This window comes from Babylonia areolata, chromosome 5, assembly GCF_041734735.1.
Source record: "Babylonia areolata isolate BAREFJ2019XMU chromosome 5, ASM4173473v1, whole genome shotgun sequence".
Taxonomy (NCBI): domain Eukaryota; kingdom Metazoa; phylum Mollusca; class Gastropoda; order Neogastropoda; family Buccinidae; genus Babylonia; species Babylonia areolata.
The window spans coordinates 32,113,760-32,128,584 of record NC_134880.1 but is presented as its reverse complement, the minus strand read 5'-3'; the positions used below and the strand labels follow the sequence as shown (position 1 = coordinate 32,128,584).

The following is a 14,825-nucleotide window of genomic DNA, read 5'->3' as shown; positions in this document are numbered from 1 at the left end:
TGTGCCACGACTTGGATTATATCAGAGCTTTTTGGCAAGTTTTCTGCTGTTCAATGTGACTGAGGAAATTTAGCTTCTGATCAAAAACAACCCCCAGAAAATTAAAACTTCCTTGACCGCCGGGATGGTGGATTTTCCCAGACAAATTTCAGGGTCCAGAAAGATTTGCTGAAAGTTATGAAAGTGGATACATTGAGTTTTTGTGGAAGAAAAGGTGAAATCGTTCTCCTCTGTCCAATGCTGAATTTTATCTACACAGATCTGGAGCTATTGCTGGATGCTGGCATATGTGACAACCAGTTGCGTTGTGGGCACAATCATCCACAAACAAAGAGCTGTCCGATTCCTTCTGGACTGACTGCATGATGTCATTAATTCACTCTGGAGGAATAGTTTTCTCCCTTGCTTTTCCCTACAGACGACCCATTTCATAGGGTTAGGAAAAAAATCACAAAAAATAAAAAAATATAAAGTAACTGAATGAAACTCGCTGTACTTGGCCCACTGACCCCTCTCCTCATGTCAAGTGTATGCCCACCCCCATTCCTCTTCACTGCCCTCAGAAGCTGAGTCACTGTCAGTACCTTCTTGCTGTTAGCTTTCTTCATTGCAGATATTTTATTCAACCTCTTCATCATCCTCATCTATGTCAAAATCTTCAGTTTGAAGCATTTCAATCACTTCAACAGCAGTAAAAAGCCACTGTCATGACACAGTTTGCTCCAAAAATTTCCACTTGTACCGCCTGCAATGCCATTTTCGATATGTATGCAGATTAGCTTGTCATGTGGGGTGCCATCGTCCAGAACGCTGCCTTACGTCAGGAACGCCATTGCGTTCCATCGTCCAGAGTGAGTTAATCTTTATGCTGAAAAGAGCAGGTGACAGAATGCTCCCTTGTGGAACACCCAGCTCCTGCTCATGCATGTCAGACAGAGTGGTGCCGACCCTCACCTGGAACTGTTGGACATGCAAGAAATTGTGAACAAACTGGGGGAGGTGTCCTCGGAAGCCAAGGTTGTAAAGATCAGAGAGGATGCCACGTTTCCAGGTAGTATCATAGGCTTCTTCAAAAAAAAAAAAAAAAAAAAAATGGCCACTGCATGCTGTTTGTTAATGAAAGCATTTCGAACTGTGGTTTCCAGATGGACCAGATGGTCAACGGTAGAGTAATAATTATGGAAACCACTCTGGTTTTTTGCCAGCAGGCCGTCAGTCTAGTTCCACATCAGTCTACCGTTGACCATCTGCTCTATTAGTTTACAAATGCAGCTGGTCAGTGCAATTGGGCAGTAATTTGAAGGGAGAGAGGTCTGTTCCTGGTTTTGGTACAAGGATTATAAGGGCTTTCCTACAAGAGGGTGGGAAAAAGCCTGTGGTTCAGATATGATTGTAAACTTTTAATAGAGTTTCCAGAAAGGTTTCAGGAAGATGTTTCCAGAATCTGGCCCAATCCAGAAGAGGAATCTGTTGAGGTTTGAAGGGCAGATTTTAATCCATTCAGTGTAAGGGAAAGGCTATAGTTTTCAGTATTGTCAGATGAAAAGTTGCAGGGTGTTTTTCTTTTGGACTTTTGGTTTTGAGGAACAGGGCAGATTTAATGGCAGATACAGAGTTCGATTCAATTGTGGAGGCAAGTAAATTGGCAACTGCGATCTTCTCTATCATCAGAGTGTCTGACAACTCCAGATGGAGTAAGGTTGGACAAAACGTTTTTCCTTTTATTTTTCTTAAACATTTTTCACACTTTCTTCTTGGGTGTGTTGGAGGTCAATGAAGAGCAAAAATCTCCCCAGGAACATCACTTACCATTTTTAAAAAACTAATCTTGATTTCGTCTTCAGATGCTGATGGGTTCGCATGCTGTCTGCCTCCAATCTCTAAAAGATGTGCCACTGTGCTTTTTTTCTGAAACTTAGCAAGACTCCTTACTCCAGCTCTACTCTTATTTTGGAACTAAACATTCCCCAGTTAGCTTTGTTCAGGCAGTCAGGCAGAGAGTCACCTTCCACATCTGTGGAATGGAGGATGACAGGAAAGTGGTCACTCCTGTGCAGATTGTGGTGCACTTTCCATTTGCCATCCAGGACCAATGATGTATTGCACACTGACAGATCCAGACAAGAGAGCTTCCCAGAAGAAAGATGAAGGTAAAAAGGTGATTTGTTGTTTAGACAACTTAAGTCCATGTCAGAATGAATGTTTCCTAAGAGAAGACCTCAGGTTGATGTCACCTCACTACCCCAGACTGGGGAGTGGCCATTAAAGTTGCCCAGCAGCAAAAAAGGTGAGGAAGTTAGTTGACAAGGTTTATGAAGTCCTGCCTCAGAACATGAACAGGAGGAAGATAAACTGAACAGACAGTGAAGGTTTCATTTTGCATGACTGGCTGCCACTGCCTGTAAAGGTGTGTTTAAGGAAACGGTACTATATAAAAATGAATTATGTAAAAACAAGAGTGATGCCTCCCATCAATCCCTCTTGCTTAGGTTGAGCAGGTTTAAAAATTTGCGTCAAAACCTGAAAGAGATAAAATCTTGCCATCTCTCTGCAGAGTTTCCTGCAGAGCCAGCACTGAAGATTTAAAGAATGACAAAGCAATAGAGTGTTTGAAAGTTAGCGTTAAAACCATGGATATTCCACTGAATGATAGCCATAAAAATTTAGGGTAAAATTGTAGCAGCTTCGTAGTCTATCTCTACCTCGTGCTCTTCCACTTTTAATGGCCTATGGTCAGACAAGACTAAAAAGCGATTAACTGTGCTTATTTCAGCTTTGTCTATGTCTGTGTCTGGCCGAGCCAGAACATCCACCTCTTCAGCCCTCCTTGACCTTGCCAAGCCTGCAGGCTTTCCCTCCTTATTTTGTTTTGGAGGGGAGAGAGGCTTCTGGGCACTCCCACCAGCCCGAGGGGCCAGCTGACAAGAGGAGGGATGAGGAGGGGGTGGGGTTGGGGATGAGAGGCAGATACCATGCCTCCACCAGAAGCTTCACCACCCTGCCCAGCAGCCCCTGAGGACTACTGTGCAGGGTGGAAAGGAGTGGATACAGCCCCTGCACCCGAGGCTGTTGACCCGACAGCCTTACCTGGTATGTCTGTCTGTGTCCCTATGGACGCTGTTTAGACAGCAATGTTAACAAGCTTGGGTCATACCACCACCGTATATGAAGGCCCCACCTTTGGCAAAGTGGCCTCCACAATCTTTCTTGCCTCAAAAAAGGTTATCGTCTTCTCTGTCTTCACCCTTTGGATCTCTTTCTCTCTTTTCCAGGTGGGGCAATCTTTAGAAGATGGGTGGCTGCCTCCACAGTCAACGCAAAGGGCTGGACTGTCACGTTTGCCCTGATGAACTAGTTGCCTTTGAGCATACCATTTACGTACCATCACCCTTTACACGTCAGTGACCTTTTAGGATGACAGCCCCTTCTTGATTTCAGTCTCCAAGACACCCTTCAATTCAGGGCATCAAATTTCACCCTTCGATCAGTTAAGCCCTTTGTGAGGTGAGACCTTCACCGCCCGATCCACGAAGTATCAGCCTTCAGCAGAAGTTGTGACTGCTTCCTGGACAAGCATCCCACAAGAAAGGAACCATTTCTCAGTCGCTTAATGAATTTCAGGGTACCGGCCAGACACTGAAACCCTTTTCGGATGGCAAAAGGACTGAGAGCTGACAAGGGCTTGTAAGCATCAGCACCCACCACCACAAGCTCCGAACCTCCTAATCATAGTCAGAGTCACTTTCCATTCCTGGTCTCCTCCTCTTTGCCACTTTTTGGGGGATTATTGGTTTGGAAGCAATGTTTAGAAATACTGAGATTCATCCCTCCCTTACCCACCCACCATGGAGTCCAACTTAGGGGCCAGGGTCAAGGAACACCAGCTTGACCCCTTCCAGGTTTCAGGAGGGATATATGACAATAAGATAAGAACTAACTTTACAGAGAACTGGACACAGAGGTGGTTGCCTTAGTCAGCCTCTCAACTGCCAGTCTTGTCCCTGCCCCATGTTGGGGTAGCCGATTGCCACACATGGGCCAATGTTTGCTGCCTGTCAAGGAGAGGTTCAAGCCAAAGAAATGTGTTGAAAGCAGCGTGCTCTCTCAATCCCCAGGACCTCATTATCCTCCATCAGAGGTCGTGCCACATGGCAAACAAGGCGGGCCTGAAGAAGGCCGTGGAGAAAAAAGAAAGTGCAAATGAAGGCTTGATGGGGAGCTAAAGACAGAAAATGAACCAGTAAAAAGAAGAAAGAACAGCGAAAGGGACACTGGTCACTTTTACTTTGGGCCTCACAACCTGTTCAGCATGGGAAGCCCTACCAGAAGCATTAGTACAATACCACCATGTATTCAGCATGGTCAACTACAATGGTTATGTAGGTTGTCAAATAAGGCGTTGAAAGCAATAAACCTTCTGAAGCACTGATGTCCCCGCTGACCTAGCTTGCTCAATCAGTGGCCATTAACCCTTTGAGCCCTGACCACCGCTTTACCGGTGGTGGGGAGGGGTGGCATAATGCCTGGTGCGTAAACACTTGTGTCGTGTTTTGCTATTGGTTGACTTATACTAAAGAGCCAATCAGAAAAACCGTAATATTCTGACGTCAGCAAACGTAGTATCAACATTGCCGCGCCCCCTCACTGTGTTTTGTGCATGTGCTTTGGATAAAAAAGATCGATTTCTACCATGAAGCGTGCAGAGTCTCAACCTGACACGCCTCCTTTGATCAACTGATTCTGCATGCTCAGATTCATTTTCAACATCACTATCTGTAGCAAAATCATCCGATTCGAATTCCATCTCACTATCAGAGCAATCATTGCCATACTCTACTTCCGATAAATCATCAAGCATATCAATTACTTGCTGCATTGTGTACAGTTGTTTTCTCGCACATTTTGTCCCTGATTTCTGACCTGACGGGCCAGGTTGAGACTCTGCACGCTTTAAGTGTTTACACACCGCTCAACCGGTGGCTGAGCATTATGTCATTTTTCTCTGCCACCGGTAAAGCGGTGGTCAGGGCTCAAAGGGTTAAGCCTCCCAACCACAACAAAGTAGTGACCCCCAGGAGGTTTATTGTTTATTTTTATCAAAAACATTTCCTTTTTGATCAGGTCTGCCTTCTTGTCTTTCCTTAACACATCTTGCAGAAAAATGACGAATGGACAGAATTACTGGTAGCACAACAACAACAAGCGATCTGCATCTGGGAAGATCTGAAATCTTAAGTAAAAGAATGCTTCAAAAGCCATCACTACATTGTCACCTCACCACCTCAAAGAAAGAATGATAGAGGGAACGGCTGAAAGTCTAACTTGAAAGGTTGAGCATGATCAATTACCAAATAAATAAATATTGGCATCATTTCCAAACCAACAATGTTCAGATTTCTTCAAAATGGAACAGGGTCCTTCTGGGCCCTCCCAAATATGGCACACTGAAAAACATGCTAAATGTTACGTTCATGGCCACAGAGATTTTTTCTCACACCTTTTGAAACAAAATTGTGGCAGTATACATGTGAATGCATGTGTGTGTGTCATGGGCATAGGTGTGTGTCATGGAGCTGGTGTATGTGTGTGTTTGTGTGTGTGTTGTTGTTGTTGTTGTGAGAACTGGGGAATGTATGGGTGTGTGCACAAGTGTTTGTGTGTGAAGGATATATTTGTGTGTGAGTGTGTGTGTACTTGCACTAATGCATGCATGTACAAACTTTTCTTTTTTGTCGAATAAATGTTGCATGTGTGTGCATGCATGCACATGTATATGTATGTGTGTGCCCGTGCATGTTTATGTGCATGCATAATCCTGCTGAGTGACAATTTTTGGTTTATTTTTGTTTTGACCACACATAATATGTGTGTGTGTGTGTGTGTGTGTGAATTTATGTGTAGGAATTTGTATGCTTTTGTGTGTAGTGTATGGCCTTGGCACATATGTTCATTGGTTGAGATGGGCCTTCTTGTTGTGAGAATGCAAATCACTGCATGTCCGTTGTGTATCTGTGTGTGTGTGTGTGTGTGTGAGTGAGTGAAAGCATTTTTACACTGTGTCAATATGTGTGCATGTGTGGGTGCACATGGATTCGCTGAGCATGGCCCATTTTTGACTCACTTGTGTAAACAAAGTGAGTCTATGTTTTAACCCGGTGTTCGGTTGTCTGTGTGTGTGTGTGTGTGTGTGTGTGTGTCCGTGGTAAACTTTAACATTGCCATTTTCTCTGCAAATACTTTGTCAGTTGACACTAAATTAGGCATAAAAATAGGAAAAATTCAGTTCTTTCCAGTCATCTTGTTTAAAACAATATTGCACCTCTGGGATGGGCACAAAAAATACAAAAATGAAGCCTAATTATATGCAAACTGCATTTACTGTTATATTTATATTTTTTGTATTCTCTAAACTTTGATCTGATATTCTGACACAACAACAAGAGCAGTCATTATTATCATTTTTTGTTCAAACAGGAACTTCTTTTGGTAAGCATGGAAGTTATATTTATTTTGCAAACGTTTCAGTGCTGTTAGTAAACAAGGGAAATTACTCTGTAATTAATGCTAGGGGACTTAATTTGCTTTAACTGATCTTTCTCATCTTAAACATTGCATTTTGAAATTATACTCAATACATAAAAAGCTTGTGTGTTTTACTCTCAGTGTACAGGGCTTTTTTTTCTTTGTTTTTTTAAACGCGAAACTTTATATTAACAAATACAGAACACATTTTAACGATTAGATTTTTTTTTTTTTTTTAAGTCTATCACAAGTGAGTTTTGAAGGCCTTGCCTCTCTTGTTGTTCTTGTTTTTATTTCAATCATTTGCCTTCACTATATTTTAATGCATCTAATTATTTGGATTATTTTGTCTTGTCATTTTATTTCATTTTATGTTTAACATAAACCCATGATAAGCTCACAAGGCCTGATCAGCAAGGTGGGTTTTTGCAAAGGCCAGGCATCTTTTGCTTTTTTTTTTTTTTTTTTTTTTTAATACAGCAGATGTGGTATACAACATATATGAAACTGTCCACATGTTCTGACACCTTGAAGCTGAAACTGTTAAAGGGTCAGCCACCTATCAAAGGGTAGTGTGGAAAGTCCTGTTTCCCATGCAACCAACATGCAGATGTAATAGCTGTTTGTACCACTTTCTCCCTCTGGAACTATGTCTCAATCTTGATCTCTGTGCTTCTCAAAATCTTTTTCTGTCATCCCTCACCATTCTCTCAAACTCACACAAACACAATGTGAATGCCTAAAACACACACTCTCTCTCTCTATGACAAATGATACGGATATGTTAAAGAGTGCTCTTTCTTTTTCTTTCTTGATCTCCGCTACCTAATACCCAAGGCCATGATAGCTCTAAGATTCTATGCCAATGGGAAACATTGTTCTTCCTTGTGTGTACGTGTGCATGAGCGTGTGTGTGTGTGTGAGCGCACGTCTGTCTGATACATGGAATTTTCTAAAAAAAATGCATTGAATGCATTTCGGCACACGGGACCACGGTTAATCATCTCATCCTTATGACCAGAAAATAAAACACAAATGACAGTCGATTCAAAATAAGCAAAACAGTGTCATGCTGATTAGATCTAGCAAAATGACTCCATTAACCCTTTCACTGCCAAACTCGCATTTATACAGCAACTAGGTAGAGGACCCATGTCACTGAAGAGTGACCAGATCATGGGTTTGTTATCCATGAACCTACTGTTCTTTATGTTCGGTGGTAAGATAGGCCATATTTTCCACATATCACAGGGGGAATCCCAAGCTATTCTTAGACACCATATTTTCTGTCTTTATAGCACAAGGGAATTTTGCACTCTAAATTGACTGGCAGTGAAAGGGTTAATAAAAATGTAATTAAAGAATATATCAACAATGGAGTCTCTTGATTATCAACAGTATAGGTAAATAATTTCAAATCATGTGAAAACAAATGCTCTCAGGATAATGAAAATCATAAAAAAGAAGAAGAAAAAAATTTCTCATCAAATAATTTACCCGTGTGCAGGCGGCCACTGTTTAACATGACTGGTGCTTCACTTTAACTTGGACCCCATTAGGGAAACTCCCTTTTCCATATTTTACATGAATTTTATGCATGAGTATACCCTTGTGCTTCATAATCTTAAAGTAGATTACATTTTTTTTTGATAGTCTTCTGAAAAGAAAATAAGATAACATTGCGGTATGGTGTGCCAGTACTGTCAGAATAGAAAAAATTGACAAGTGACCAATTCTTAACTGATCATTGCGTCTCTCATGGATGACTCTGAAGATGTCTGTTAATCAAAAATCTCAGTATAATTAAATATGTCTATAAACAGATGCTTTATCTTTCACTAAAAAGTGCAGTGGTAAATTGCTTACATCCCCCACTATGTTAATTGTTTTCTAAGCTTTTTTTTTTTTTTTTCAGATTTCAAGCTTTTTTTTTCAGATTTCTAGAAGCTTGTTGATTTTTCTTCCTCTTCTGTTATGCTGCCATATGTTTTCAGCTTGTCGCATCTTTTACAGACTTTTCCATCTGTCCTGATTATCTGTTTTTTCTCTCAGCCTCAGGATCTCACTGCACCTTCTTTGCATTTCAGCTGCTGACAGGCCCATACCTTTACTACTGTTTTCATAATCAAAAGAAAAAAACCATAAACATGTCTTAAAATCAGTATGATAATGATCATGGGTTCTTTGTGAGAGAGGTATTCATTGCTAAATTGATATTTTTATACTTTTTCTTTTTTACACTTTTTTTGCAGCCTACAGCCTTATTGTAACCTCTCCATACCATATAGCACACATTTTCTTCAAGAAGATGGTGGAATATTAAGTTTTAAATTGTCAAATGCTGACTGAAATAATGTGATTTTTAAAAAAGTAATGATAGGTACACTACTGTTTTCATAATTAAAAGAAGAAAGTAAACATGTCTTAAAATCAGTATGTTAATGATCATGGATACTTAGTGAGTGAGGTATTCATTGCTAAAATTGATACGTTCATACTTATTCTTCTTCTTTTTTTTTTCTTTTTTTTTTTTTACACTTTTTTTGCAGCCTACAGCCTTATTGTAACCATCCATGGACCAAACTATATAACACAAATTTTCTTCAAGAAGATGGTGGAGTATCAAATTTTAAACTGTCAAATACTGACTGAAATGAGCTGAATAAAAAAAAAGAAAAAAAAGAGGAAGAAGTAATAATGATAGTCAGGTCATTCATGTAATACATTTTCATGTCAGTAATGTTCTGGGATGGGAGTCATACCATTTTCTGAAAAAGACATATGAACTGGGTTGTGGTGGTCTTGGCGTTAGCTATTTGGATGTGATGATATCCTATGTGCAGCTTGCACTCAGCATATATAAATGAACCCATGGCAACAAAGGAGTTTCCCTGGCAAAGTTCTGTATAAAAATCCACCTTGATAGTAGAACGATACACCAGCACAAAGAAAAAAAAAGAAAAAAAACGGTTTCACTACACTTTGGCAATATGCTCTCCCTGGGGAGCGCAGCCCAAATGTCACACAGACAAATCTGTTTTGACAACAACAAAAATAACAAAAGTACACAATACAAAAGAGAATCTACAGATGCACTTAGATTTCTATTAATTTTTCAACATCGTCAGTTTTTACACTGCATTTGAAACAGCATCAATGAATATAATTGAATTACACATTACGAGGTGGCAGCAGCATTCTTAAAAACTGAATTGAAACCAGCTACACAATATATGACACCTAGTCTACTTATTCAGTATTTAACTGCTAAAATAATGAGAGTAAACTTCTACCAACAACATATTAAACATCAAACTCACACAACTGTGACTGTCAACCTTTTCATCGGTTGGTGTTCCTAAGAAGATACAATCGCAGTATATCAAAGATTTACTTTGGAAAGTATGAAAAGAACTAACAGTCCTCATAATTTGGAAGCCAACTGTAACATTCAAGCTAAATCTGTAATTCCAATGCTGTGAATCTTTGCTGCTGAAATTAGGGACTTGCTAGATCCTTATTTCTTCTTCTTTCCTTAAGCTCCTTACCTATGAGTCACAAAGGCTTTTAAACATGTCTGTTGACATACTGGCTAGATGATATAATTGCATGAATCTTATGGACTTAATCATGTTCTTTCCACTCTAGTAAAAGGGGACTATGACTACATTTCTAAACAGACTGATCTAATTGTGAAATTTTAATATTTGTCCACGATGAATTGAGAATACAATCATGCATTCTGTTTCTTTTTTTCAAACAGCTTCAGCAATATTCAAGCAGAAAACAAGGAAACTTACACTGGTATTGTGCAAAATAAGCTTAGTCTCCAAATAGTTGTGAAAAGAAGTCACAGAGCTGTTGTGGATGACGAATTCCTCAAACTGTTCATCTGCTTGTTTGTCACCAGGCCAGTACTGTCCACACTTCATTCGCTGGCGCTCTATAGTTCTGAGAGAGAAAAAGACAATATGTGTCAAAGTCATGTCAAGATTATGAAGCCAAGTATGGGTGGTTGTCTATGTACCATAATACCATTCCCCATACAGTATGCCCATTCATTATGATATGGCTCTACTCCTTTGTTAATTTTTTCCGACAATTAAGTGGGCCAGCTGGTTTAAATAATTAAATAAATACATACATACATGGGTACCCTTAGTATGTTTGCCAAGGTTGGATTATTGATTCAAAATTAATCAGGTCAGGTCATTAGATCTGCTACTGGTAACCTGTAATCCAGTACAACCTGTTCAGGGTCGGGTTGCCGGCGACTAAACCGGCACTCCCAGTGCTCCCTTCCAGGACTGGTGAGGCGGGTGGCTAGACACCCTTATGGAGATCCATAAAAGGGCGTCGGCTAAGGAGAGCCACCGCCGGCCATCTAGCTCCACTGTGCTGTGTGCATGCCACACGCAGTTGGTCCCCGGGGTGTGTCTACCCATGCATGCGAAGTCTGGATCCGGCAGAATCTGCAGAAGAAACCTATCGGTTCAACGGAGAGGAAGGCGGTTACAGCAACGCACTGTGGAGTGCAGAGAGCAAGATGAGACACCGAAAGGATATCTTGGTCATCCACTGCATCCGTGCTCATCCTCCAGTCGTCTCGACTTAGTCTTGCCACTGGAAATTGGTGGACCCGGACGAGAGAGTGAGGTCGACGTTGCGCAACTCCTCTTCACTTTAAACAAACTCATCGCGCAAGTCATCAGTCATCCAAAATGACCTTTCATCCTTCATCATTTCATCACCCCCAAGTCCTGTGGTGACAGGCGAGCGACGAAACGACAGGTGTGGGTACACTGGCAGTCGCAGCTGCAGACCTGCACGCAGGCGGCTCTGGCCATAGGGTTGTTCTTCGTCGACAGGAGCAGCGATGGAGCTCGGCAGCCATCTGAGCGTCTGAGCAGCCCTCTTTAGGAATGCACTGTTCACCTCCCTGGCATGAGGAAGGGGCTAGAAAAGGTGCCCTAAAAATTGCCTGCTCCATATCACCCTGGCCAGCATACCGCGGCTGGCGGGGACCCTACATCAGCGGTCGAAACAAAAAGAAAGAAAAGAAAAAAACAAGGATTGTTCCTCTCACCGTTGGTGCTTGGAACATAAGGACTCTCCTGGACAGAGATAACGCGGACAGACCCCAAAGGAGAATGGCACTAGTTGCATCCGAACTCGCCAGATACAACATTGACACTGCAGCCTTGAGTGAGACTCGGCTTGCAGGCGAAGGCGAGCTCTGTGAACGGGGATCTGGTTACACCTTCTTCTGGAGTGGACGAGGAAGCGAAGAGCGATGTGAGGCTGGCGTTGGTTTTGCAGTAAAAACAGCACTTGTCAGCAAGCTAGATGGAATCCCAAAGGGAGTCAACGATAGGCTTATGACCATGAAACTCCCACTGGCATCTGGCCAGAAGCACCTCACCATTGTCAGTGCCTACGCCCCAACCATGACCAACCCGGATGAAGTGAAGGCGAAGTTCTACGAGGACCTTCACTATGTCATTGCTGCTATCCCTAAAGCAGATAAGCTCATCATTCTTGGGGACTTCAATGATAGAGTTGGCTCTGACTACATCTCCTAGGATGGAGTGATTGGAAAGCACGGTGTGGGCCACTGCAACCCAAATGGATTGCTTTTGCTTCAGACTTGTGCAGAGCACGAACTGCTGATAACCAACACAGTTTTCTGCCTCCCTACCCATAACAGGACGTCATGGATGCACCCTCGCTCAATGCATTGGCATCTCATTGATTACGTCATCGTCAGGAAAACGGATAGGCAAGATGTACGTGTGACAAAGACCATGTGTGGCGCCGAGTGTTGGACAGACCATCGCCTTGTAGTCTCGAAGCTGAATATTCGAATCCAGCCCAAGAGACGCCCCGAAGGCCAGAAGGCTCCAAAACGGCTCAACATCGCTAAGCTGAATAACATCACCATCAAACAGTCCTTTGTGGAGCTGCTGGAAGATCGTCTGGAATCCGCCTCTCTGGACAACCAGAATGTGGAGTCTGACTGGAGGACCCTGTGTGAGCTGATCTATAGTACAGCTTCAGAGACCCTGGGACCCATGACCAGAAAGCACAAAGACTGGTTTGATGAAAACTGTGATGAAATCAAGCAGCTTCTGGATGAGAAACGCCGTCTGCATCAAGCCTACCTGAGCAACCCAAAGTCCACATGAAAAAGGATGCGTACGATGCCATCCGCAGGACTGTTCAGCAAAAGTTAAGTCAGATGCAGGATAAGTGGCTGAGTGACAAAGCTGATGAGATCCAGGGATATGCTGACAGGCACAATATGAAGAGGTTCTATGATGCCTTAAAAGAAGTCTATGGCCCCACATCCTCAGGATCATCCCCCCTCCTCAGTGCAGATGGGAATACCTTGATCACCGAGAAGGAGAAAATTCTCGAACGCTGGGCTGAGCACTTCAACAGTGTCTTAAATCGCCCTTCCTCCATAAATGATGAAGCCATAGACCGTCTCCCACAAGTCCCCATCAACGAAGCACTGGACGATCCGCCAACACTTCTTGAGACCCAGAAAGCAATCCATCTGCTATCCAGTGGCAAAGCACCTGGCTCAGACTCCATACCAGCAGAGGTCTACAAGGATGGAGGCACTGTGCTGACTGAGAAGCTCCATCAGCTGTACTCACTCATGTGGAAAGAAGAGACGATCCCCCAGGATTTCAAAGATGCATCTATCATTCACTTGTACAAGCGAAAGGGGAACCGGCAAGCCTGTGATAACCATCGGGGCATTTCCTTGCTCTCCATTGCAGGCAAGATACTTGCCAGGATCCTACTAAACCGCCTCACAGCACACCTCGACCAAGGTCATTTGCCTGAGAGCCAATGTGGATTCCGGAAAGAGCGTGGAACCACCGACATGGTGTTTGCTGCAAGGCAGCTGCAAGAGAAATGTCAGGAGCAAAATGCTGATCTGTTCTCCACCTATGTCGACCTCACTAAGGCCTTCGACACCGTGAGTAGAGAGGGACTGTGGAAGATCATGGCCAAGTACGGATGCCCTCGGAAATTTATTTCCTTGGTCAGCCAAATCCATGAAGGCATGCAGGCTCGAGTCCAGGACAATGGCGAAACATCTGCTCCTTTTCCTGTCACAAATGGTGTCAAGCAAGGCTGCGTCCTGGCTCCAACGCTGTTCAGCCTCATGTTCTCTGCAATGCTTACTGATGCCTTCAGAGATGGCGATGTTGGAATCGGCCTAAAGTACCGAACAGATGGCAAGTTGTTTAACCTCAGAAGGCTTCAAGCAAAAACGAAGGTCATGACAGACATCATCAGAGACTTTTTGTTTGCTGATGATTGTGCCCTCAATGCTGGATCTGAAGCTGACATGCAACTCAGCGTCGACAAGTTTGCCACTGCCAGCAGGAACTTCGGCCTTACCATCAGCACGAGGAAAACTGAAGTTCTCCATCAGCCAGCCCCAGGGAAACCCTACGTTGAGCCCAACACCACAGTCAACAGTCAGAGACTCAGTGCAGTGGAGCGGTTCACATATCTTGGCAGCACACTGTCACGAAATGCGACCATCGACGATGAAGTGAATGTCAGGATTGCAAGAGCAAGCGCAACTTTTGGCAGACTCAGTGCAAATGTCTGGAACAGAAGAGGCATTAGTCTTGAGACCAAGCTAAAGGTCTACAAAGCAGTAGTTCTCCCCACACTACTGTATGCCTGCGAAACTTGGACAGTGTACCAACGACATGCCAAGAAGCTGAACCACTGCCACACAACATGCCTCAGGAAGCTACTGAACATCAAGTGGCAAGACAGGACCCCAGACACGGAGGTGCTCGCAAAAGCCACCCTTCCCAGCATCTTCACCATCCTGACGCAGTCCCAGCTTCGCTGGGCTGGACACGTGGCACGCATGCCAGACCATCGGCTGCCCAAAAGGCTCTTCTATGGCGAGCTGCAACAAGGGAAGAGATCACACGGAGGTCAGAAGAAGCGCTTCAGAGATACTCTGAAAGTCTCTCTTAAAGCGTTTGATATCAACCCTGACTCCTGGGAGGAATCTGCAGTGGACCGTGACAAATGGCGCGCTGCTGTGCACAAAGACGCCAAGTTGTGCGAGGCCAACAGGACTGCTGCAGCTGTACAGAAGAGGCAGGCCAGAAAGTCACGGGCAAACAAGCTCCCTGACAATGATATGCCTGTCTTTGTCTGCCCCAACTGTCAGCAAACATTTCGTGCGCAGATTGGACTATTCAGCCATCTGCACATTCACAGATAGATTCATGAGCATCCTCCCCCCCACCCCACCA

At 43.3% G+C, this 14,825-nt stretch overlaps 1 protein-coding gene across 1 annotated transcript in view; it reads right to left on the bottom strand.

Annotated features, from left to right (window-relative positions):
- The window catches only part of LOC143282026 (tyrosine-protein phosphatase non-receptor type 9-like), a 113,786-nt gene that overhangs the window by 33,124 nt on the left and 65,837 nt on the right, over positions 1-14,825 (bottom strand). The window contains exon 6 of the mRNA XM_076587452.1: positions 10,323-10,473. Coding sequence (XP_076443567.1) covers positions 10,323-10,473 — 151 coding nt within the window. The remainder of the gene's footprint in view (positions 1-10,322; positions 10,474-14,825) is intronic.